General features: G+C 35.3%; 3 protein-coding genes across 5 annotated transcripts; all 3 read left to right on the forward strand.

The window, feature by feature from the left end:
* Positions 1–532: 532 nt before the first annotated feature.
* On the forward strand, positions 533–1577 carry LOC140872360 (SPX domain-containing protein 2-like). The gene is made up of 2 exons (XM_073275178.1): positions 533–823; positions 1003–1577. The coding sequence occupies exons 1-2, from the start codon at positions 533–535 to the stop codon at positions 1492–1494; spliced, it is 783 nt and encodes a 260-aa protein (XP_073131279.1). The 3' UTR covers positions 1495–1577.
* A 2967-nt stretch (positions 1578–4544) lies between these two features.
* LOC140871576 (uncharacterized) lies at positions 4545–8012 on the forward strand. Of its 3 annotated transcripts, none has more exons than XM_073274144.1 (6): positions 4545–4654; positions 4730–4886; positions 6807–7063; positions 7441–7528; positions 7703–7769; positions 7844–8012. In XM_073274144.1, the coding sequence occupies exons 2-6, from the start codon at positions 4828–4830 to the stop codon at positions 7895–7897; spliced, it is 525 nt and encodes a 174-aa protein (XP_073130245.1). In that variant the 5' UTR covers positions 4545–4654; positions 4730–4827; the 3' UTR covers positions 7898–8012. The 3 variants fall into 3 exon arrangements, with proteins under 3 accessions (XP_073130245.1, XP_073130247.1, XP_073130246.1); XM_073274145.1 differs by lacking the exon at positions 4545–4654 and adding an exon at positions 5646–5725 and having other exon boundaries at positions 4755–4886; positions 6802–7063; XM_073274146.1 differs by lacking the exon at positions 4545–4654 and having other exon boundaries at positions 4744–4886; positions 6802–7063.
* A 14122-nt stretch (positions 8013–22134) lies between these two features.
* On the forward strand, positions 22135–25960 carry LOC140871406 (EIN3-binding F-box protein 1-like). The gene is made up of 2 exons (XM_073273906.1): positions 22135–22423; positions 23272–25960. The coding sequence occupies exons 1-2, from the start codon at positions 22399–22401 to the stop codon at positions 25275–25277; spliced, it is 2031 nt and encodes a 676-aa protein (XP_073130007.1). The 5' UTR covers positions 22135–22398; the 3' UTR covers positions 25278–25960.
* The last annotated feature ends 225 nt before the right edge of the window (positions 25961–26185 follow it).

Raw genomic sequence — 26185 nt, forward strand, 5'->3', positions numbered from 1 at the left:
GCATAACTACACAAATTTTAAGTATATATATCAACCGACTGAAATCAGACATATAATTGCATATAATTATAGTTTTTAGATGTGAAATTTCAACAAATTTTTGGGCTCACGAGGTACATATTGTTTAAAACATGGTACAATTACTATATGTATTTCTGGTACCAGGTCCAGCAAGCTAACCAAATTGAATATGATCAATAATTAACTTAAATTAGATATATGTTAAATTTGTATGTTTAAATTATAAGTACCATTGCATAATGGAGCCATACTTCGGAGGCCGGAGCGCACAAGAATCTAACTCGTGCCTCAAATGGCGAAAGAAACAAGGCACAAAACTCACAAGAAAATCAGCAGATTTATTGGTCAAACCAAGAGAATATTCGCGTGCCAAAAGGTATAATCCTCTTCCAATATTTGTTTTAATAATATTAATATCCCTTCTATTAATTTCTCCCCCACCAATATATATATATTTGTGTTTAAGCTTGTTAATTCCTTCGTATACGAACATATATATGTCAATTCAGTCATGAAGTTTTGGAAGATTTTGAGAAATCTAATCAACCAGACGTTGCCTGACTGGAAAGACAAGTTTTTATCCTACAAAGAACTGAAGCAGCATCTGAATCTCATCTATCCCAACAAGGTTAACGGCATTCTTGGAGACGAGAGGCCCAACAAGCGGCCCCGAATCAGCCGCAAGCACGCTACGCAGACCGTGGCGGCCATAAACGAGTTTCTGAATCTTCTGCTTTCGGAGATCAACAAGTTTAACAAATTCGTGATAAACAAAGAGGAAGAGTACATAATCAAATTGCAGGTATATATATATGAGAAATAATATGGTGAGCAACCATCGTGAACATCCATGTGAGCACCTGCTGAGCTCACCGTATCATTTATCGGTATATTAATTATGACAAGGAACCCGCGGCAAATATTGTCCTTTAGACTCAGAATAATATGTGACTAACATGCATGCATGTTATATATGATCAGATGCTGAAAGACGACTTGGTCGAGGCTCGATGTTCGACGGCGGAGCTGATGAAAATAGGAAGGAAAATGGTGGATTTTCATGGAGAGATGATCCTCCTAGAGAACTACAGCGCCCTCAACTACATAGGCTTGCTGAAGATCTTGAAAAAGCACGATAAGAGAAGCAGCGGGGATCATCTGATCCGGCAGGGCTTCGTCCAAATAATCGTGCAGCAGCCCTTCTTGAGGACGCAGGTGATAAAGGATCTGGTCAAGGAATGCGAGTCGATGATCATCTCCCACATCTTCTCGGGTCACCAGCACCGGGAGCCGGCCCCGAGTATCCGCGGAGAGCGGCGTGGCGGCTGCGTCGAAGATATTTCCGACGAGGAGCTAGCTGAGATGGAAAACATGTATCTGAGGCTTACTATATCAGCCCTGAGGACTCTGAAGAAAATCAGGAGTGGAAGTTCCAGTCTCAGCATCTTCTCCATGCCTCCGATGGAGGATTGATAGACACGCGTGTGCATGTACGTCGAAAATCAGCAAAATCGTCTTGTAGATTCGCATCCAAAATTATTATATTAAAATTGATATTTGACTACTCGAAGTTAGGTATTGGTAAGAGGAGGGGCGGAGCCAAGAATATTGAAAAGTATCTCGGGCCGCCTCCGTCCCATGTTAGTACAACATATATATATATATATGTATGAAAAGTCAGTCAAAATCGAACCGAATTATCTAAAATCGAATTAACATTTTTTCGATAAAACGAACCAATGGAAATTTATTATGAAGACCAAAAAAATCAAATAAAAAAGAATCTATTATTTTGATCAGTAATGTAAAATTAAACGATCTCGATCTTTTATAATTTTTTTAAAAAAAAATCAAGTTCTACTTCAGAAATTTTAGTCAAAAATTGAATTATATAAATTTCAATTATTTATTAAATAATATATTTTCAAGTCTAATTCTATTGTCCAATAAAATTTTATTAGAAAATTTAACAATATTAAATTTTTTATAAATAATATTATAAGGTTTGTTCAGTAAACAAAACTATTATGTTAAAATCCGAAATCAAATAGACCTAACCAATATTTTTAAAATCTAAAACTGAACTTCTGAATAAACTGAAATGATTTTTCAAATGAATTCAACTCGGTATGTTATTTTTATTGAAACTGATACTTTCTGCCCACCCTTGATTGTAATTGAGGTATGCTCCTGATATGTCGATATATGCTCTTCGTTTTAAAAATAACTTTTAAATTTTTATTTTCTTTATTTCCTGAAATACCTAACTAGAAAATTTTACTCATCCCAAAAATTTACAACAAACGATCATTTTTCAAATCTCACAATTGTTAAATTTTCAGTTATTCTAACTAGAATAGCCGCAATACAAGCTCAATAATGATTGCAAAGTTAATAGTTCTCAAATATTTTAATTTTCAACCAATTGATTATTTTTCCTAAATTTCGCAACAATAGTTTTTATGGTAAAAATCCAAACTTAAAAATTCATATGTATCATAAATCAATATTATAACAACTAAATATTCGACAAAGTTTTAGAGTTGTCGAATTATATCAAAATCGCATAATTTCAAAACCTACGATAATAAATCAACCAAAAAATGTAATGGAGTGTACTATTTTTAATTTTTTTGCATGAGGTTGAATTTTTTTTTAAAAAAATTGAAACTACTAAATTTTTTAGAAAAATGGGTGGGGCTGGAAGCACATCCTAGACTAAGGGTGGCTCCGCCCCTAAGTAAGATAATCGAACTTAAACGTTAATTTTCTTCACCAACTCGATCGACAACTCATACCCTCTTTTGGAAACTAGATAGGTAGTGTTTGAGATAGATTTTAGGGAGCATTTTCCAGCTTTTTCTTCACAAAATTCAATTATCTCATATACTAGTGAAGAAAAAGCTGAGAAGTGCTTCTTAGAAGCTATCCCAAACATTACCATAATATCTTAATAGTAGATTTAATGGTCTGATTGAATTTTATGAAGAAAAAACTGAGAAGTGCTTCCTAAAAGCTATCCCAAACAATACCATAATATCTTAATAATAAATTTAGGGAGTGTTTTGAAGAGCTTTTACTTATTTAACAGTGATTCTAGCAGAGATTATTTTGAAGTTAGTGAGAAGCTAAAGTAGGGAGTATTTGGAAATAGAAGTTGAAAACTAATACAAGCTAAAGTTTAGTGTTTGGAAAATAATTGCATTCAAACTTAATTTTTTAACTAAATGACAATCATACTCTTATTTGATTATTTAATTTTTGACACTCACACTATAAAAAATGATTTTATATATTATTTTACCTATGAATTTTGTATCAAAAATATTTTATTTTTTATAAGATGAATACTTGTAAAAATATATAAGAGTAATAAAAATAAAAATATAAAAATGAAAAATTTTGTATAAATATACGAGTTATGTACAAAAATCTATGAAAATACAATATATATATATATATATATATTTATTTTTATTACTCTTATATATTTGAAAATACAATATATATATATATATATATATAAATAAATGCTTATAATAATAATGTAAAATTTAAAAAAAAAATTTTAAAAAAATGCTTGTAATAATAAGGTAAAATTAATCACTTCTACAAAAACACAATCTATTGCAAGCACTTTCTAAAAGTTGTAGGAGCTAAAGCAGAATTTAACATTCACAAACACTCAAAAACACTTCTATGTAACTAGAAGCTAAAAAGCACTTTGTAGAAGCACTTTTATGACCAGCTTTAAGATTCTAATTAATATAAGCACAAGCTAACACAAAATCTGAGTTTAAAAAACACACAAATATGATTTTTTTAAGCTAAAATATATTAATCACTTATTTTTAGTGAATGCAAACACTCTTTTAATATGATAATTAATTGTTGTACGTAATGCGGAATGAAACGAATATATATGCACATTCATGCAAATTAAAGAATTGATTTCGGATGCACAATTTCTCCTCACATGCATATTCCTAAAATTTTACAAGAATTATGCGAAAGTTCTTAAAACTAATTAAAAACAATATTATACGATTTATGAAAAATTTTGACAACTAATTAAAAAAAACAATATAATTAATATCTTTCATAAAATCTGATACTATACCATTAATTAAGAGAGATCTCGATATAAACCTAATTTCTGGCAAGCTTTTTTAAAAATTTCAAAAATATATGCTATAGCACATTTAATAATTACTAAATCTCATATTAATTTTTTTTTTAATTTTATAAATAGATCGAAAGTCAAGAAATGACTTACGAAAATAATAAATTTCATGCTATTTTTACGATATCAGTATTTTTCGAAAAAAAATACATATAAAGGTAAATATTGATCGTGTGCGGTCCATTTCGATTTCTACTCCCACGTCGGCAGAGCCCATAATGTGTTCATTAATTGAGGCAATAATGGAGAGGTCACCAATTCAAGGGCAGCAAAGTAATTGCACACGGGAACGCATGGGCATAAATGTCCACGCGTTGTTCTTCGTTAGCCTCTTAGAGTACGCACCCACTGCCCCCATCACTACGCTCCTTCTTTCCTCACTTTGCTTCGAACCAAGTTTCGCTAGTGTGTTAACGGATCAAGCATTTCGCAACTGATCCAATCGCAAGCGTAAGCCGCGGGTTTTCGATTCGCTTTCGTTTCGTGTTGAATTGTCGATTGACGGGCTTTGGTTTTTGTTTGCAGATTTGTTGGCTTTTATTCTTTCTGCTGGGTGTTTTGAGATCCGGATTTGATGCTGGTGATTTGGGTTGGGAAATCGTCGTGTTTGGAGGTATCAGTTAATGCTGTGCTGGAGTAGATCGATCCCGTCTTGGATTTCGCAGTTACTTGCATGCATGGGGTCAGTTTTCTCCATGTCTTTCTCTCTGTCTGTGTGTGTATGTGTGTGGATGTTGGGATTCTTTCATTCTGTTGAAGCACACAAGCACAAGATACTGCTTTTTAAGGGATGCTGATTTATTGATTAGCTGGTGATATGCAGTATTCTCTTCTTTGGGAATTTGGTGGGCACTTTTTCAGTATTTTCCAAGGTTTTAACTTTACCTGTTCAGGTGAAGAGGAATGCATAACACGATTCTAGCCTCGATAATTTCCAATCATTTTGTGTTACATTTGGGGGGCTGTGATCTCTGTGATTCTTAATAGTGTGTAACTACGAGAAGTAAATAAAAGTTTGTGGAACATATGACCACCAAAGAATTTTTTTTTGCTTTGATGATTACATGGTGTCTTTTCTTGGGTTTTGGGCCAACCCCTTTTGTCATGAAACAAGTACGCTTTCTTAATTTCTGTTCGTCTTTTGTGGTTTGGAATATTGGTTTTGCTTCCATTTTAAGAAAGCAACAATGGCGTGTGAAAACAGAAAGTTTTGATTTTTCTCTTTCTTTGACATTTTGACACCATGCTTTGCCTGATTTTTAAAGAGTTTGTTCGATTAGTACCCATTCCCTAAGTAATTATATAGTTTAGAAATGCCTCACTTTGGAACCAGTAAAGATAAAAAAAAGATGACATAAGAAAATGGCAAGATTTATATGTGATAGATATTGTTTGGAAACAGAGATTCTTGAGAAAATTAGGCCTTTATTTTTGTCCTTAGGGTGTTTGAAGAAGTATCTGCTATCTCTCATTGGGTTTATTATGGCAAGCTTGAAGGATAAATGGAAAGAAATGTCACTTGTAAGATGATGCCCTTAACTTTGCTTAGATCATGTTGAGTAGATACATAATTATTTTAATTACCTTTTGACTTGTTGATCTGCAAAATTGGAATTTTTTACTTCCTAGGTTCTTGCTATTGATGGTTTAATTTTGGATTATTTGACAGTAAAGGCAGATGACATGATATGCTTGTTATTGAGCCACAATTGTAATTGCCATAATTCTTTTGACTAAATTAGTTGATATGAGTTTAACCACGATGCAAAACTTTCAAATGTCTCCCGTGCTAATATGGTTTATTTCGAAAAGACAACTGCTGAACCTTCACACCTACTTATCTAGATTTCTTCTATATTTTTTTATTTGTAATATGGTTTTATTTTATCCTGGGATAGCAAAATCGACATTAATTTCTTGAAGTTTAGTCACTCGATCTATCTAACCTTTCTGCACTCATGGCCCCCATCCCCTCTTCTTGTTAGATACGTGCAATTCCCCTTCTACTTGCTTTTATATAATTCAGCTGTTGAAATTTCAGTAATTCATGGGTTTCTTGATGATGATTTCCAAGATAGAAGAAAGGGTACAACACAAACTGGTTTACTCATCTAAAGGATCATCTTACGATACATTATGAAAGATTGCCTATGAGTTGTTATGCCATCTGTTTTTCCAGTTTCAATGAAGACCTCTACTGATTAATTGCTCCATATGTCTTTGCTGTTAGCATCATCTCTTACATATATGATACTGTCTTTGTCATCTTAGGTTAGCATTATTGATCGCGTTCCGTATTCATCGTTCCCTTTAAACAAATACATTTAAATATTTGTTGTATGTCTTTTACATGCTCCTCCTTTGTTGCCATAATAAAAGTACAAAACCGATTTTCTTCAAAACTAATGGCTTAAAACTGTTACGTTTTGGATAATGCTATTCACTTTTAGAGGAATGGTAGTTTTTCAAGGCTATGTCAAAATTCTTCTTGCCCCTACACTTTATGCGTCTGCTCCCCCTTCTTTGTCATATCTAAAGTGTCTTACAGTTTCTGCCACATTATTCATTTGCATGGTGATAAACCAAATTTGTAACAGAGCAGAGGTTGCCTAGGATGTTGTGTCAAACCACCACTTGTGATTTCTGTGGATGAACCATCCAAGGGTCTTAAAATTCAAGGCCAACGAGTAAAGAAACATAGTTTGACAGAAGATTTCTGGAGCACCAGTTCAGGTACCATGGACAATAGTGCCTTCCAGTCCCATAGAAGTATCTCATCAATCAGTACTTCAAATCAAACCTTTGATGCTCACAGCAGTGCTGGCAGTTCAAACAACCCTACCGATTTTGTTAATCCTGGCAAGTATATCAATGCTATGTTATCCTCTTGTTGTGCATTTAAGGAATCTCTTATTTATTTTATCTGTTACTGAGGAACACTAAAATAACTCTTTTCCTTAAGTTGCCACTATCAAAGCTTATTATAATGACAAATTTTGAGTTTGCTTCCTTTATTTGATTTTTCTGTTTAATCTCGCACGAATCCTGAAAATGCTTGTTTTTTTTTGGGGAGGTGAAAATTTATCTCCCCATGACTGCTTTAAAAAGAGGGTTTGATATAGACTTGAGAGACGGAACTTTATTTGACATTACTGTCTCCCTTCTCTGCTAGTTTTTCTTGATCAAAATTTGGTCTTTTCACTGCTTGTAACAATTTCAAATTAATTTTGTTGAAGGTCTTCTTCTCTGGAATCAAGCAAGACAACAGTGGATTGGAAATAAGCGATCTCAAAAGCATGTACAAGTACAAGAACCAAAATTGAGGTGACTGACATTTGTATTTATTTATCTGAAATATTCTAATATTGATGACTATATTTGGCGGACATAATGTGTGCATGATATCAATGTCTTCATCCAAAGTTTGTTTGATATCATTCTTGAGAAACATGGCTGGAATACCGAACAGTATCATATTATGATGTTCCGAATTTGCAGTTGGAATGCAACGTATGAAAGCTTGCTTGGGACCAACAAGCCTTTCCCCCAGCCTATCCCACTGGCGGTGAGTGTGATAGCTGCCTACATAAACAAATGTATAATCCCAACTTTCTCATCTCTCTTTTATTTACTTAACAGGAAATGGTGGATTTTCTGGTGGATGTGTGGGAACAAGAGGGGCTTTACGATTGACTTGTAAGAAAATAGAAATTTTCTGGCAAGTAAATTCTTGCTTGTAACTCGATGAAAATGGTTGATGAACGAGCAATTTAAGTTTATATTATAAATATGTAACACTGTTTGCATTTTCGGGTTTCGAAGTTGCTTAGAATTTGTGACTAGTGGGTAGCAAGTTTTTTTTAATGCTCTGTGAAGTTCTTGTGCTTGTATTTATGGTTGGAATTCAGAGATGGAAGTTACATGCTTTGTGTGCAGGGGGTGAGCAGGGATCTCCACATATCACCTAAACAAATCAATATTTTACCCTTCGAATATGTTTTATAGTCCCTCTTTTTTCTGGGTTTCAAACGGTGGTGTAATGTCGAAGAAAAGTTGTGAGGTTTGAATCGGAGCTCCATTTGAAAATTGACATATTATATTTTTAGCTCGAGTTTGGTTCAAAGCGTGGAAATATTTAAGTAGTTCGTGAACAATTTGGGAATAAAATAAAAAATTTGCAGTGTTACTCGCAAGTGGCAACTAGTGACTCGGACTGTTTGTAAATATGTTTTGTTGTGTTTCCACAATAATCCAAGAGAAGTATTCAATGAAGATAAATCACCGTCAAAACTGAAATGATCAGCTTCCGGTTAATCACACAAAACTTTAAATGATAAGAGCAGAAAATAAAGAACACAAGATTTACGTGGTTCATCCCCAAAATTAGCCTACGTTCACGAGTGGAGCAAATCTTATTAAGAGATTGGATTTTACAAGTATACCGTAAGCCAATGTTCTAAAAAGCTCGATTAACCGACGCTTAATTTTGCTTAAGCTTTAACACGTTTAAACTCGATTAAGCCACCGCTTTTTAGAACGGAAGATTTCATTTATTTTTTAAAATGAAAACATTTTATAAATATGTATATTTATAGTTTAAAACTTGAATTATCTATTAAATCATATATTTATGGTTAATCTAACATTTTATTTAAAGTTTGTCTTAAAATAATTAAAATTATAGTAAAAATTGAAAACGTTTTTTCACGCTTAAGCTCGTTCTAAGCTCGCTTAAGTTGAAAAGCTTGAAACTTGACCTTCACGCTTCGACGCGCTTCACGCTTTTTAGAATCTTGCCGTAAGCTACATCTTCAAGAATTCATCACAAAACACAACCGAAATCAAAACTTTGATTCCTTTGTTTTCATCTCCGTCGCTCGTGTTTAAACCGCTCTTGATTCACTTACTAACTTCGTAAAAACTCTCTCGTCTTGCTCGACTTGTTGAAATATATATGAAGTAGACCGATGTTGACGTGTAACTGTTTGCGTACTCTCCTGAAATATTCTTTGACACCTTGATGTGCATCGACAATACCCTCACAATCGCCAACAACCTTGTATTATCTGCACAGAGAACTGAATGATCACTGACCAGCTAACCACCCGATCACGCAGAAGTTAACTGAACATACATACCCAAACTGATTTCTTTCAATTTTGGGCAAGACAACAGTTCCACTATAAGTCTCTTTTTTCTCGGTTTGGTTTATGTCTCCCTAAACCGAGACCAACCATCTTTGTAAACACATCAATTTAACATGTTTCTTCAAGCATGTACATATATTGTATTCGTAATATGTTCGAATGAGATATGAATCTCATAATTTTCGAAGTCGAAGCGCGGCTTGAATCTTGATTCGTTTGCACTCTTTAACTTGAATGGACGAGAGTTCCGAGGAATTTGGCATGATATATTCCGAGTTTCATAAATAAATTTAATTTATTGGGTGAATGGTGATACTATTTTGGGGTGAGAAGGGGGAACCGCCATAATTGACCAGAGAATGTACAAGTACAACCCATACTCAAAATACAAGAACTTTTGTAAGATAATTTTATGATTTAATTTTGTGACATATATTTTTATTGTTATTCAATATAAATATGAATAAAATTAATTCATCTCATTGATAAAAATCATTTCAATAATTAATCAAATCAAAATTCGATGTTTACAAACACGAACTTTTCAGATATGACAAATTTATATTTGCTTTATGAATAAACATTGGTGCAATTACATAATAATTCTTTCTTTGAAGTAAATTGGATTTAAATTTAAGATAAGCAAACAAATTTATGACCAAATTCAACAAAGACAAATTATTTTAAACTCCCCACTACCAAACTTCTCTTTAACTTAACTTCCTACCCACCCTTTTCTTTATTTTCACTCCCTAGTGGTCCCCATTTTTGAATTAAAAATTAAATAAAACCCATCCTTTGTATGTGGCTTTGTTATACCTATCGAACCAGTCTCGGTCATGCAAGACTATCAGTTACGCAAGGTTTTCAGCCGATATACTCCGGATTAAGGGTCCAACATGCTTCCGTAAGATAAATTGAATTTAAATACCTCTTTGACCATAATGTCGTCGGGTCATACCAGTCGAGTTTTACGAAGTGCTCCTCACACCCCAACCACGCAGTCGCAACAGATGGTTTCTGCACAAGCTCCTTCAACGACACTCAGCACAACCTTAATTCGTTTTCTACCTTAAGGCGTATGATATATAAATTTAATTATAAAATATGAGCATGAAGAACGAGAGATTTAGGAAATTTATTCAGACATAATATTATTACATAAATCAACTCCTTTGAAGAGGAGAAGACAACTTGTTTAGCTACTCATAGTAGCCTTGTTCTTGAAATACATAAAAGAATAATTAATACAATAGAAAGAGAAATATTACAACAATTTATTTGTAAGAAAACTGAAGGGAATGATCGATATCTTCAGCTTCCTCAAATACCTGTATTTATAGCTGTAGTTCCACTCGTTTCACCGAAAAACTTCACGGAATCTCACAGTTGTCTTGTATTTCTTTATGTCATTATTGATGGCATCTTTTACTAGTGGAGGAATCACATGTCTGTCATTTTCTTTTGGCTTTATTCTCCTCACATGCCTGCTTTATTGTTGTCGGGGCATCTTTTGCTTTTGAAGTAGGCCCCTGTGAAAACGCATCTTCGGTGGTCCTTGTCCACCTTTGCTTGTCTCGGAAAAATTCTTTCGATCCGTTTGGGGTCTAAAGGTTTTTCCAAATTTTGGCTCCTTCTGATTTGGGCATTCTGGGCAGATATTCTCTGACCATCGTCCAATATGAGCCATGTTACAAAATTTTCGGCGAGTTTCTTTACTCCTCGGCAGCTTGCTGTTCCACAAAAGGTTTCTCTTCTTTTCGAAGAGTTTTTCCGCAAATGCTGTAGTTTTTCCTGTCATTGTGTTCAACAGGAACGATCCATTCACAGAATTCTGATAAAATTTGAATGGAAACTTGACTTTGTCTATCTCAGTAATACAGAACCAAATACCCCATGCCCTTTTGGTTGAGATCTCATTTTCCCCGATAGTGGACACCAAGGGTATTTCTTCAGTTTTAGGATCCTTGATAAATTTATGACTTTTATATCAGGTCTCCTCAACTTGATGAAATGAAAGAGTTCGTGTGATCCTTTCACTGTTGGTTCTGGAGCTGCACTAAAAAAGTATAACTCAAGCACATCTCCTCTGGACAAATGATCATTATTTGCCCATGTTTCTTGGATTGCTTCCTGAATCCATTTTGGTAACTGTGATATCTCCGGGAAGCTTGGTGACGTTGTATAAACTGAGGCCAAAGCCCCAAATTCATACCAGATTTTTACATTTTTAGGATTGACATTGTTTTTTAGCCAAACCCTTGGATATATTCCTGCAACATCAACCCTGCAAGTGTTCGGGTTGATTTCACTCCTTGTATTCAATTTCTCCCACCTTTGTTGATAAACCTGGAATGGAGAAATAATATATGGATTAGTATCAATCTTAGATTTGCCCTTGTCAGTGTTGGGTCTAAGATTGATCTCTTCCTCTTTTACCCTAGAGGCGGAGGGTTGACTTGATGAGTTATCCTCATCAATTGTTGCTTCATCCAGATCATCAAAGACTGATGATAGATTAACACTTGTTTCTTGAGTTTTGGATTCCTCAACATCTTGTTTCACAACCGGTGGTTGTATTTCTTGTTCTTGTAAAACCAATGGTTTTAGCATATCTTGTTTATGAGAAACCAATGGTTTCTCTATAGCCTTCACAATTGGCCCTTGAATAGCAGCCCATAGTTGTGTTTGAGCTTGCATACATCCTGTAATTCGATTAGATATTTTGATCCGATCAGCTTGTTGTAACCTGCCGGCCATTTCAGCATTAATGGCTAACTGGTTGAACTCGTTTTGAAGCAATCCAAGGTGTTCCCTGTGATGCCTCTGCATTTTCATGATGGAATCCACGCCATTGCCTTCCATCTCTTGTTAAAAAATCTGCAATAATATTTTCATGAGATTTAATAATAACAATATCAAAAATATAATTTTGACATAATGCTTGTCATCTTAATAACCTAGCTTTCTCAGGTTTAGATTCAATCTTATTTTTTAGGAAAGCTTTTACCTGGGTGTTATCAACCTTCAGAGTGAATTTTTTAGCAAGTAAAAATAATGGTCATTTTTCAAAAGCCCTTTTAACTACATAAAATTCCTTCTCATTGATATGCCATCTAATGGCCTCAGATTCTGAAAAAAGACCGCTACAATATCTGCATGGTATTTCATCATCTGGAGTGATCTTGGTAAGGACTCCTGCCCACCAATCGTCTCTGGCATCCGTAAATAATACCAGATCATCTTCATCTACAGGTATAACCATTTTTGGGAGATTCTTACATATCTCTTTTAATTGGTTTACCCTTTCAGTATGGTCATCGGTCCATATAAACCTAGCATCCTTTTTTAACAAAGGACTTGACACCTTTCTGTACATTGCTAGATTGTTAATGAACATCCCTGCAAAATTAACTACTCCAAGAAAACTCTGGAGTTGTTTTATATCTTTGAGTTTATCTGAAATTTTTTTTACCTTTTCCATAATATGGGGTTGTAGAATTATTTCAGTTTCATCAATCTCAATACCGAGGAATTTAATTTTCCTTTTTGCTATGACTGCTTTCTTTTCAGATAAAACCAGTCCTTCTTGTTTACAAATTTTAGAGAAAATCTCTAAGTGTTTAACGTGTTCGTCTATATTTTTTGATGCTATAAAAATATAATCAATATAAACAAACATAAAGTTGAAATAATCTTTAAAAAGGTTATCCATCTTTCTTTGAAATATCTGGGGTGCATTAGTTAATCTCATAGACATAACTTTCCAAATATAGTGTCCTTGTGGAGTAAAGAAGGCTGTGAATTTCTTACTTCCTTCTTCCATTCGAATCTGGTAAAATCCAGACTTACAATCAAATTTTGAGAACACTTTAGCATTTCGTACATAGCTAATTAGGTGTTCTCTACTTGGTATGAAGTACCCATCAAACTCCAAAATTTTATTAATACCTTGGTAGTTAATAACTAGCCGGGGTTTCCCTCTTTTTATTTCACCATGATTTCTAACCAGAAAACCTGGGCTGCTATATGGTGAAACTCCTTCTTTGATTAAACCAAGGTCCAAATGTTCCTTGATAATCATTTTCATATCCCTTTGATCTGTTATGTTCATCGGGATAGGCTTATATCTGACGAATTCATACTCTTTGCCTTCCTTTAGAGTAAGACTGACTTTAAGTTGATTTTTATCCCACCATGCCAAAGGATGCTCGTTGTAACTTTCTTTGAGCCTCTTTTTGACATCTTCAAGGGATACTTTATTTTCTAAATCTATATCTCTGTGATTTAGAGTTACATTGAGAAGCTCCATATCCTCTGTTTGGAGTTCTTGTTATGTTGTTATTTTCAACATGGTTTCTCCAAACCTTCTTGGATCTTTCATTTTTGGGTGAAAAAGTTGTCCTTTATCACCACGCTGACTGCGAAATGTTATCGACAATTGTCGATAAAAATCAACCTTGAGTCTTTGAACGATAATTTTATGATCACAAATTGTAGTGAACATAAGTCTTCTTGACACATTGTCTTGTGTGTACTTCTTAAACATTTGTAAGAAGTTATTTCCTAACATGATATCAACTCCTGTATCATGGAAATAGATTGGTGGTGTTTTTACCTTGTACCAAGGTGTTTGACTTGCACATCCCATAAGGATCCCTGCTTGTTTTATTCCTTTGCAAAGAATTAAAACTCTGAGAGAGAAATCTCGTCCAGCAATTTTTGGCAATTCCTCTTCACATTCTTCAGGGAAGACTCTTCTTTTTGCGGTACAAATTCCTGCTCCCGGGTCAATATAAGCTGCAAAATACTCAGCCTTATATTGTTCATATAACATCCCTATCGGAATGTATATGGAGAAAGGACTTGTTGTCATTTTTTAAAGGGATTACTAAATGACCCCGCCATTTTTAACAGACTGTGTTGTAACTCAGTAATCCGATTAAGACTATTTACCTTTAGTTTTTCTAAGGCCTCAGAAGGTAGAGTATGGTTACTCCTTTCTACTTCTTCAATGCGTTCTAGTAAATCATGTTCATGACTTACTAATTTCAACTGTTGCTTCTTCCTCTGTCTGTGAACAGAGTTCTCGAATCTGATTAAGGGATTGTCCCTTATCCAATTCTTTTGGTTTTCCATTTAGTAGAATTCTTATTGAATCCTCCAAGTATTTTCTTTTGCCATGAACTCTATTCCTTTTTCAAGGCGTTTCCATGGTTTATGGTCCTCCAAGAATTCTAGACCAAAAATGAGTTGATCCATTTCTTTTCCTGGAATTCCCCAGATTTGAACTTCCAATTCTCCAATATTTATCACTCTTTGGTAAGTTCCTTTTTTCTGTTGTTCCAAATAGTAAATCGAGTTACAAGGGAACAAGTTCCGATGACTTGTAATTTCGAATACTATTTTTACTTCTTTCCATCTTTCTGGAGATCTAAGTTTTTCTATTATAGAAAACTCTTTTTCTTCTGGTGGAATTTCTTGAATAGGATATTTGTCCCATCTCCTGCTTGTCATTCTGTATCCTTGGAAAGATAACCTTCGGGGTTCTATTTTAAGATCTCTGTATAGAACCGGTCTGTCTTGAATTTGAATATATGTTTCCTGAATTAAAGGACCGAGGAAACTCGGTTCTTTTCGGGTATATTGCTTGAGCAACTTTCCCAAAAATCTCTGAAATTTCAATGAACTCATTTCTAATAAATAATTCAGAATGGTGAGTATTAGAAAGAGCATAAGAAATTTGATACGTAATACAATATGGTCTATTACCTTCCTTCATTAGTCTTTTTTCCTTGAAGTTTTGATGCAAAGTCAAGGCTCGACTAAAATCTCTATCAGCTAAATTGTAGGCTATTCTTGGATAAATAACTCCCACAATTTTTCCTGCACATAAATTTCCCGAGATAGTTCCTAGAACCGCATATTGTATATTTCCAATTCTTTTATCGCATACTACGATATCTATGGGTGAATCTATTCCCTCTTTAAAAGTAACCTTGATCATAATCTGGTTTGCTCCAATATGAATCCAAGACATTGTCTTTGCTACTTCTGCTTAATTTCTGTAATTCTTCTCGAATTTCTCAAAGAGAATTAACTGCATTTCAATTTGATTACTGGTTAATTCCACAGGGATCGCCATTTTCCTTCTGGATACCTTATAAATCAAATTATGTCTTTTTTGTCTTAGCCCTAGGTTTCCTGAGACTCTTTCAAATTGTCCTGCCGAAAATCCTTGGTACTTCTGTAATGTTGGATTTTCTCTCATAATCCTTTGGACCATATTATGAGATATCGTGGTTTGGCTAAAGAACCCAGCCAAACTTTCATGTGTTTCATGGCAAAACACTTCCTCTTTACTCTGATTCTGATTCTGATTCATTCTCAGAAACTTCTCGACTAAACAATATATCTTCTTCGTATATGCTTTCATCTGAGAGGATATCCTCAAATTGATATACTTGGACTAGATCTTGAAAGAAGACTGCATCATTCATATCTCGTGTTGCTTCAAATAGTTTAAATCTTTTTTTCTCGTTTTCTGGACAATTTGTAGATATATGTCCTCTTGCTCCACATGTTCAGCAGTTGCAATCCTTGAAACTTTCACTTGCTATTGTATGAGTTCTTTTGAAAGTTCTTCTTGATGGTGTTCTTCCCCTGCTTTGTGATGAGCCTATTGCTGGGTATGTTCTTGTAGGTCCACTTCTTCTACCTGATCTATTGGATCTGGCCTTTTTTTTGGACCAAAATGTTCTTGGTTTCCAAAAACTTTTCATTCTTTTATTATAGGGATTATTTCTAAATTTCTTCCTTTTAAATCCCTGTGATCTGTTTCCAATGATCGTTGGAAGATCATTTTCTCTACAACACAAAGGTGTACGCTTATCTATACCCCTTATTTTCTTGTAGTTCTTCTGTAATGCTGCCATATGACATCATTCTGCTAATTTTCCTTTAAAAAAAGAGGCACGTCTTGCCAATGTATCAAGATTGCCTGGAACATATTTTTTAATCAGCATTTCTCTCCAAGAACTTGGCATTTTTGCAAAAAATAGCTGAATAGCTATATTTTTCTCGACTCCCGAATTCCATCTGTATTTAGTGAATAACATAATGTATTCATCAACTAAACAGATATCATGTAACTCGAGGCTATAAAGAGCTTGAGTATATCTTCTTTTTTTCTCTGTATTTTGATTATTGAAATAGTCCACCCCTATGAATTGGGCTTTAAATAGGGTGGCCATTCTTTCTCCAATCTTGCCGAGGGATTCTCCTGCTAAGATTGATTCCTTAGTTTCTGGCATAGTCATCTCCCATGCGATCTTAACAGATCCCATTAAACTCATTTCTAAAAGTTTAATGAATCTTTTTTTATTGAGATCTAATGTCCCTGCTGCTATTCTCATAGCTGACGTCCAATCATCTATAAGATCTTCTCTGTTTTTGAAGTCCAAAACATCAAGGTTTAACATAACTCCGTAAGGATGTATTGGATCTAAAACAGTTTTTCCGTAAGAAGTTTGATGGAGAGGGATTTTACTCCTTCTTGATTTGGTTCCTGCTGGATGTGAATTTTCTCCAACCTGGAACTCACTATGTGGTTCTTCTGTTTTAACCACATATCTTGGGGGTTTCCCTATGGGTTGTTCACCCTCAGGCGAATTCATTTTTAGATATACTACTTTGAGATTCGCAAAAGAATCCACAAGATCTTGTAGATCCTCGAGATTTAATCTTTCTAAAGTAGTCATCAGATAGTGTTTTTTTTCTGATACTGCTTTTATAAGATTAATCATCATTTCATCATTGGTTAAAGGTTTTTGGACCATTTTGGTTTTACCTTTTCTGATGTAACAAAGGTTCGGTACCAAATGAGAGTGGTAACCTTCCTCCTGTATTTCCTTTTTTAGAACCCGAAGTGTGTTCTAGATTTATGATTTTATTTTGAAGATCCTTTAGGTTTCCAAGAATTTCTTCTTGTTTCTTAAGGATTTCTTCAATTTTCCGAGATATTTCATACAGCTGATTGCTGTAATATTGTACCGTCTTTTGAATTTCTCTAAGATTTCCGGAGAGTTTAGAGAAATCTGGGGTAATCTCTAAAAATTGAGAGTTAGAAATCATTTTTTCTTTATCTCTTCAAAATTAAGAGCATTAATCACAATCTGTTGTAAGTAATCTATTGTGAATAGATTAACTTGTTTATAGGATTTCATATGAATAAAATCCTCTTGATTCAAACCTTCGTTTGAAGTCATCTTAAAAAAAATCTTCTCCTCAACAAAAAAAAATATGAATTAACGAATAATATTATGTCTGAATAATTAACCTAAGGCTTTGATACCATTTTTACGGATAATTCTTTGTACCATTAATAAGCACAAAATCTTCAGATTTTTGCATAAAGTCTTTAGATTTTTAGCATAAAAAAGCATAAATCCAGTATAAGAATTAAACAATTAAATATTTAAGTTTTGGGATTCTAGGGAACTATTGTAAAGAATCTTATGAGTAGAAAATTAGGGCAAAGTCAAGTTTAAGTTTAAAGATTTATCACCAATTTGCTCATTCAACAATGTGGGATTAATATTGTCGATGAAAAAAGCCGCCACATCGAAAAACGTGCTTCTTATATTTCGTGAAGTGTCAGAAACTCGTGTTTTCACTGGAATAGTTTCAAGTCCCTCTATTTTCCTTATTACTATATTATAATAGCATAATAATATGTTATAAAAAAAGCTTTCTAATATTTTATAATTTTAGGAGATGGAATATTATCTATTATTTCTGAGGAAAATTATGGACACGACAATGTACTCGTGGCCCCCTTTTCTAGGTGACCAAACCCCATTATCAAGGGAGTTTCTATGATTCTTTTTTTTATATTTCATTCAAAATACATGTAACCATGAAAATGCTAAGAGACATAGATATAGCCTTGGCCCTTGGTGCAGTAGTTAGGGACTCTGGCTGGCAAAGTTCGAGGTGCAGCAGTAGTTATTAGTAGAGATATGGGGTCGGTCAAAGTAGCGGAACTTGTGGCGATTAAATTTGGTATGGATTTTTGTGTCAAGCTTGGTCTTAACTAGGGTTGTGTACGGTACGATATACCGTATCAAAATACGATATCATATATTGAATTTTCGGTATATCGAATTTTCGATATGAAGAATTTTTATATCGAATACCGTACCGTATATAAAAAAAAATTGGTATACCGACAAATTTCGATATACCGAAAAAAAACTCGATATACCGAAAAAAAACTCGGTACCGAGTTTTTTTTCTGTATACCGTGAAATTTTTTTTAAAAAAAAATTAATTCGATATACCGAAATAAAAAAATTTATATACCGTTACCGATACCGAAAATTTCGGTACGGTATGAAATTTTTGGTATAACGATTTTTCGGTATATTCGGTAAATTTTTCGGTACGATATGACGGTATTTTCGGCATTTTGATATTTTTTTCCATCCCTAATCTTAACGATGTTTGAATTTTCACTACATTACTAGCAGTAAAGACTATTTTTGAACCAGGCGAGGAGCAATGACGGACCCAGGATTTTTAGTCTACCCGAGCTAAAATTTTAAACTCCCGTATTCTTTAATATTTTGAATTGAACTATCCGGACTAACACCGAATTAAACAAAGATTATTCAAAATTTGTATATACAAATTTTTTTTTAAAAAAATCAGGCCACCGTGGATCCGCCATTGGCGAGGAGCTAGGACCTCTTGGGATTGTTGCTATGGATATTCGAGCTCATATGGATTTTGATCTCTTCATCTCTGTTAATCGCATGAGGAGGACGACAAACAACATGGCTCATATATATATATATATATATATATTTGCAACATATTATATTAGAAAAAAAAACTTAAATTATGTGTTTATACCAAAAATATGACAAGGATATTGTCTGATAGAAAGAAATGATGTATATGATATTCATTGTCGATGAAATTTGTTCACATTTAGCCTACACGGGCCTCGTCATTTTTGTTGAAGAGCATGTTTAAACATTTGTCTTCATTATACTAGCTAGTTATTAACTCGAACTGTGTTTAAACTGATAAATTTGATTTAAAATAAGAGATTTGAGGGATGTATATCAACACAAACATATCGTGAATGTGATTTTTTTTTTAACGTAAAACAACTCGTGCTACATTTATTGTTTTTGAAATATATCGAAATTACTATTGAAATTCACCCATTCTACGAGTGCAATTGTCTTTAGGTTGAAACGATATATATAGACAATTCTCCGACCATCTTGGGTTGATGAACAAGGTGTTTCAACATTTTTTGGATCAGTTTGTCATAGTTTCATAGATGAAATACTGATCTACTGATGTATGTAGACAATTCTATGACCATATTCACATTTTCGACCATCGAGATTGAAATTTATATCATATAATACATCGTTGGATTCGAATTTTAGAGACGACCCTACCGTGAAAATTTCAAGGCAATCGTAGTTGTTTTGGGCACGGATGCACGTGGATCTCCCGCATACTAGGGTGCGTAGGATCAAAACTGTGTATATAGATATACACACAACACACATGTATATTAAAAACTAGTATGCATTATATTAATATCTTGAGGTGAGATTGGATGTTGATGTTGATGTGGATGTGGATGTGGCTTTTGATGTATAACGAGAAATCAGTATAGAGTTGGGGTTGTGGTTAGTAATTGTCGTGGCCCGTGGGTTGATTCTTGGGGATAAGGCGGCCCGATTATAAGAAACTCGGGGTCGGTAAAATGCGCGGAATTGACTTCTCTTAGGTTTGGTATTGATTTTTGTTTGCGTCAGGACTTTTCAAGGGCTTGTATCTACTCGGATTCACTTCAAGCGATTCAAGCGATGTCCCATAATCTTGAGAATCTCGGATCGACTGGCAGCTTAATCATGGAGGTTCGTGGTCTTCTTAATTCTTTCAGGTTCATGTCCTTGGTTCATATGAGACACACGACTAATTCTGTAACTCAAAATTTGGCTTATGAAGCCTTACGATCTTTGTTTAACCTTGAATTGTTATATGGTGATGTATCTAATTGATTGGTTGTAATCGCTTCTCAAGATTGGAGAAGATAATTTTAATGTATGCTTTTATTCAATATATATATATTGAGGTGTTTTTCCTTTCATATTCTTATTCTTTTCATTTCGTTTTTTGCCCAAATGCAAAATAAATAAAACAAAATAGGCCGGAGTATGAGTAACAAACTGTGGTTTAACCTTTACGAAATTAATTATTTGTAGATGTTACCATTTTCAATTAAAAAACCGTGGCTAAACTAAAAACATTGAATCATGAGATGCAAATAACAAATAATTATGGGCACCAACTTCACATCAACTAAAAATCAAACACGAGTGGAGATTTGCAAAATTTGTTTGGTATCGACAAAATAATAATCATGTTAGTTAATGGGGGGTGATGGTGCATTACTTTTGTTTCCCTTATGAACAAATCACCAATCGAAACATGGATGCATGAGTTGTCATTATTTTAATTGCAATTAAATAACGCCCAATTGGTTTTAATTTGATGTCTTAGAGCTGTGAAAACTCCAAAACCTTGTGGGGGAGAAACAATTTGCCCCACTTTCTCAAAATATTATTGATATATTAACGATGGAATTGTACATATAAAAAAAGATCGAGACGAGTAAAAAATTACGAGTAAAGTAGGAGAATTGTAGTATAAAAGTTTTGACGAAGAAAATGAGAGGATTACAACCACTCATACGTAACAAAACCTAACTTCTTAGATACATACATGTATATGTAAGCAAGAGAATATTATAACGACATCGTGAAACTGTCGCTCCTATTAACATAAGCGATTGGCTCTGTGACTTTCTTTGCTTCCTCGTGTCTCAAATAATTACTCATTGAAATCGAACCTAATATGACCAAGATGGAACAAAAACCACGAGTAGGGTAGGAGAATTATGACATAAAAATTCAATACAAGTAAAGAGAAAAAAAGATAAGAATCACTCAACTTCTAAGAAACGAGGGGTACAGTAATAAGAAAAAAGTCAGAACAAATATTTTGTTTTAATCTCGTAAAATTTTCATCCGACGATTACCTATTATCAATATCAACAAAGATAGCATTAAGTAAATCTAATAGTTGAACATCATCTCAATGAAACTGTCGATGCTAACCACAGGGCCACTGTGGGTAGCGTGGCAAGTTTAAATTAGTCCAAATCAGTGGGCCCACGTGGGACCCATTGATTTGGACCAATCACAAGGATACACGTTGTTCATAGGTGAGATCCACTAATTTAAACCAATTATGAGGGTACACATTGCCCACAGGGCACTACCCTGTGAGCAATATGTACAAAACCCATCTCAACATATATTTATGCAGATAGTCCAATCGCATAAATCTAATAGTTGAATATAACCTCAACATATGTTTACACAGATGGTCCGATCCACGTATCACCGTATCAAAACTCAATGTCATATATGTATATATATAATATAATATATTATAATATAATGTTTTTGGTAATAATAATATAAGATGGGTGGAACAGTGAAACATTAAATATTGCGGTTTCATGGGGTTTGGTATTTTTTGAATGCAAATGGAAGAAGGAACATTGAACCTAGTAATAAAGTTACAGTCTTGATTCATTGCATGCAATGGAGATGGGCCCCACTTACCTCCCAAATATTAATATTAATTAATTAATGAGGATATGCATTACAAGAAATACACCCACAAGCTTGGGTCTACGCATTCTTGCATTGTATTTCTCAATTCCACCCCTCTCTCTCTCTTCCTTCCTAGCTACTTTTTGCCCTATTCAATAGGGTTTTCTTCGATCTTATTTTTGGCCTCTGATTCTTCTCGGATGCATTTTGTTCTTTTTGATTCTCTCATCATCGTGTTTTTCTTGTTGGATCTGCTTGTTTTTGCTCTCGCCAGAGGGTTTTTTGGGCTTCCACGCTCCGGATTCTACCTTCTTGCGGTTTACGCGCTGTTCCCATGTCTAAAGTCTTCGACTTTAGTGGTATGCTCGATGATCTTTTGTGGGTTTTCTTGGTTCAAGTTTATTTTCTTGATTGTGTGAGTATGTGTGCGTTTTTAGGGTCTGCTTTATCTGTAGACAGGCTGAATTTTTTTTTCCAAGTCATAATCTGAAATCATGTATTGTTTTGGGTTAAAATTCATATATTTAGTAGACCCGTGTGTTGTGTTTTTTTCTAGATCTTGCTATTTTGTTGTTGTATTTGCAGACCTCAAGCACTCCACATGCATCAAAGAGTTGTGGTCTGAAGTTGTTGTTGTCTTAATTCTAAATTTGTTTTATAATTATCTCACCTTACTTTTTGGCTGTCTTTTTGTTGTTGATTCCCTGTTTTCGAAACGTTTATTTTTAGCGTGATATTTATTGATTGTGGGGGTAATATCTCACTTCCTTGGGCCCTTGATTAAGAAGGTAGGACGAATTTCATCTGATGAATGGATTTGATTATGGAATTAAAATGATCCCAATGGCTTGGTATTTGAAATGCTAAAAAATGGACTTGAAATTGAATTGATGTATTGGAAAGTTAACTATGAAATTTGAGTGGAATTGTATCAAGTTTTTGAACTCCAAATCCACCGGATCCTGTCATCCGAAATCAGCTTGGTTTTACCGTTGTACTGGACATGGAGATTATGCGGTTTTACTTGAGGATATTTGTGCTCCCTGACTCTGGATTTGGTTCGTGGTTATGCGAATCAATCTTGTCTGATTTATCTGTACATATTCATGATATGGTCCCTTCGAAGTTACATATTATGAACCTTGAAATAAGATTAGTTATATGTTCTAGTCATTAGCTGATGTCAGTCTTCCTATTTTGGTTACAGGCGGTGATGATTTTTGTTCTGGGGGGCTTCTGCACAAAAATCCCAAGGACTCAAGTTTGTTTTTCCCACTTGGTCGCCATGTGGATGTTTATTTCCCAAGGAAAAGGTCTCGTGTCAGTGCTCCATTCATTTTCAATGGAGAGGTTAAGCAGCAATCATCTATTGAGGTTCTCCCTGATGCCTCCCTATTTGAGGTGTTCAGACGTCTCTCAGGAGGGCAAGAGAGGAGTGCCTGTGCCTCTGTCTCAAAGCGCTGGCTTATGCTTCTGAGTACCATCCATAGAGATGAAATATTCCCGGTTAAAGGTAATCTTGGTCCCGAGGACCATGATAATACATCTATTTCTGAGAAGGAAGATGAATCATCCAAGGCGAAGGAGAAGGTTGAATTTGTTGATTCTGGGGTGGTTAAATCTGTGAACAAGGAGGAGTTTGAAGGAATTGATTCAGATGGTTTTCTTTCCCGGTGCTTGGAAGGGAAAAAAGCAACCGATGTGAGATTGGCATCTATTGCCGTAGGAACTGGAAGCCGTGGAGGTTTAGGAAAGCTTTCCATTCGTGGAAGCAGTTCTACCCGTGGTTTGACAAATCTTGGCCTTAGAGCTATTGGTCGTGGCTGCCCTTCTTTGAGATCTCTTTCCCTGTGGAACTTATCATCAATTGGTGATGAAGGGCTTTTGGAAATTGCAAGTGGAGCACGTCTTCTTGAGAAACTTGACCTATGTCATTGCCCTGCAATCACAGACAAAGGATTAATTGCCATTGCGATGAACTGTCCCAATTTGATGTCTGTTACAATCGAGTCCTGCACAAACATTGGCAATGAAAGTTTGAAAGCTTTAGGCCACTGTTGCCCCAACTTGAAGTGCATCACTGTTAAAAATTGCTCACTTATAGGAGACCAAGGAATTGCAAGTCTGTTTTCATCAGCTGGTCATGTCTTGTCGAAAGCTAAATTTCAGGCCCTTGACATCAGTGATGTTTCTCTTGCTGTTATCGGACACTATGGCAGTGCAATGACCGATCTCGCACTCCTTGACCTCCATAATGTCAATGATAGGGGTTTCTGGGTTATGGGTAAGGGTCAAGGTTTGCAGAAGTTGAAAGTTTTAAACATTACTGCATGCCGAGGTATTTCTGATTCTGGGCTTGAAGCCTTGGCTGATGGTTGCCCAAATCTGAAGCTGTTTGGACTCAGAAAAAATCTCCTTGTCTCAGATACTGGAATGGTGAAATTTGCCAGAGCTGCTGTTTCACTTGAGAGTCTTCAATTGGAGGAATGCCACAGGATCACACAATGTGGAGTATTCCATATCCTTGCCAACTGTGGTGGGAAATTGAAGGCTCTTGCTTTGGCAAATTGCTTGGGGATTTGGGACATAAATTTTGCGTTTCCTTTGACTTCCATTTGCCAATCGCTCCAAACATTGATCATTCGCAACTGTCCGGGATTTGGTAATGTTGGATTGGCCATATTGGGTAGAATGTGCCCTAAACTGATTCAATTGGAACTTAGTGGCCTTCAGGGAATAACTGATACTGGACTTCTGCCTCTTATTCACAGTTTGGAAGCTGGTTTGATCAAGCTAAATCTTAGTGGGTCTGTTAATCTGACCGACAACTCAGTTGTGGCTATCACTAAGCTGCATGGGGAAACACTTGAGCTTATGAATCTTGATGGGTGCAAATACCTCACCGATGCCGCCCTGTCCGAAATTGCTCAGAACTGCTCAGTGCTTAGCGAGTTGGATGTTTCAAAGTGTGGAATTACTGATTCTGGGATTGCCTCCTTGGCTGGTGCTGAGCAGCTAAGTTTACAGATATTTTCCCTGGCAGGTTGCTCTGCCGTGTCTGACAAATGCTTACCTTTCTTGGGAGTGTTGGGCGAGACTTTGGTGGGGCTTAACGTCCAACACTGCAATGGAATCAGCAGCAGCAGCAGCAGCAGCAGCAGCAGCATTGATCTGCTTCTAGAGCAGCTTTGGAGGTGCGATGTTCTTTATTAACCTGGTGGCCGGAGCATAGCTGTCCACTACTTCCATGAAGGTCTTGTTAGGTAGTATTTAGTGCGAGTTGTTTTTGGGTCCATTGGTGTATGGGTCTTTGTCACCTGGTTCGGTGTCCTGCTTCTGCCTTTTTTTTCCTCCGGCGAATGTGGTCTGGTTAACCCTTTTTTGCAGCTTTCTTTCCATTAGAAAGTTGTTTCTAGAACTTTAGTTCTCGTTGGTGAGAGCTATCCTTCTACTGGGCCACACTTAGCTGAGAACATACCGAGGGCTGTGGGTGCTGAATCTTTGCATTGTTTCAAGCAGTCTCTCTTCTTCTTAGGGTATATAGAAGACTTGGCTTCACCGATTCTTCTACGTTGCATATGTTGTCGTGTTTTCATGTTCTGATTGAGTCGGTGTGAGGGTAGTTTCATTGTTGCTTTTGGCAGTTTGACGTCTGTTGCCTCGCGTTCGTGGGCTTTGGCCATGGCAGATATTACTTTGTAGCCTGCCATGACAACCCTTTCTTTATGAAAGGGTTGTTTTTTGTATTTACCAAGCCCTGGTTTTGCAGGCTTCTTTTCTTGTAAACTGTCCCGTCGTCCCCTCGCAACCTTCTCGTGATGTATCCTTAATTTTCCGTTGCTTTGTACCCTTGTGGTGTCAGTTGTTTATCCATGAATAAAAGTGCACGTTATGTAGCTTTCTTCTTTATGTAGTAGCTTTTACAAACTCTCTTCGAGATTCTGAGTAATTCATAGGCCATCTTAAAATGAAGTCAGGTGAAATTTTGAAAAGTCTAGAACGGCATCCACATGAAACCTATGACCAAGTCGAAACAAAAGTTGGAATGTTTCGTCTATTATTTACTTCGTCTTTGTAACCATTGCCGTCGGGAAATCACCGAAACAGATGAACTTCATGAC

Source organism: Henckelia pumila, unplaced genomic scaffold (assembly GCF_033568475.1).
Source record: "Henckelia pumila isolate YLH828 unplaced genomic scaffold, ASM3356847v2 CTG_461:::fragment_3, whole genome shotgun sequence".
NCBI classification, from domain to species: Eukaryota; Viridiplantae; Streptophyta; class Magnoliopsida; order Lamiales; family Gesneriaceae; genus Henckelia; species Henckelia pumila.

What these genes read in the sequence shown, in the direction of transcription:
- LOC140872360 (XM_073275178.1), top strand. Translation starts at nt 533, where the DNA reads ATGAAGTTTTGGAAGATTTTGAGAAATCTAATCAACCAGACGTTGCCT. An exon ending in AGTACATAATCAAATTGCAG is followed by an intron (nt 824 to 1,002) that starts GTATATATATAT and finishes ATATATGATCAG; the next exon opens with ATGCTGAAAGACGACTTGGT.
- LOC140871576 (XM_073274144.1), top strand. Translation starts at nt 4,828, where the DNA reads ATGCTGTGCTGGAGTAGATCGATCCCGTCTTGGATTTCGCAGTTACTT. An exon ending in CAGTTACTTGCATGCATGGG is followed by an intron (nt 4,887 to 6,806) that starts GTCAGTTTTCTC and finishes GTAACAGAGCAG; the next exon opens with AGGTTGCCTAGGATGTTGTG. An exon ending in GTACAAGAACCAAAATTGAG is followed by an intron (nt 7,529 to 7,702) that starts GTGACTGACATT and finishes CCGAATTTGCAG; the next exon opens with TTGGAATGCAACGTATGAAA.
- LOC140871406 (XM_073273906.1), top strand. Translation starts at nt 22,399, where the DNA reads ATGTCTAAAGTCTTCGACTTTAGTG. An exon ending in TAAAGTCTTCGACTTTAGTG is followed by an intron (nt 22,424 to 23,271) that starts GTATGCTCGATG and finishes TTTTGGTTACAG; the next exon opens with GCGGTGATGATTTTTGTTCT.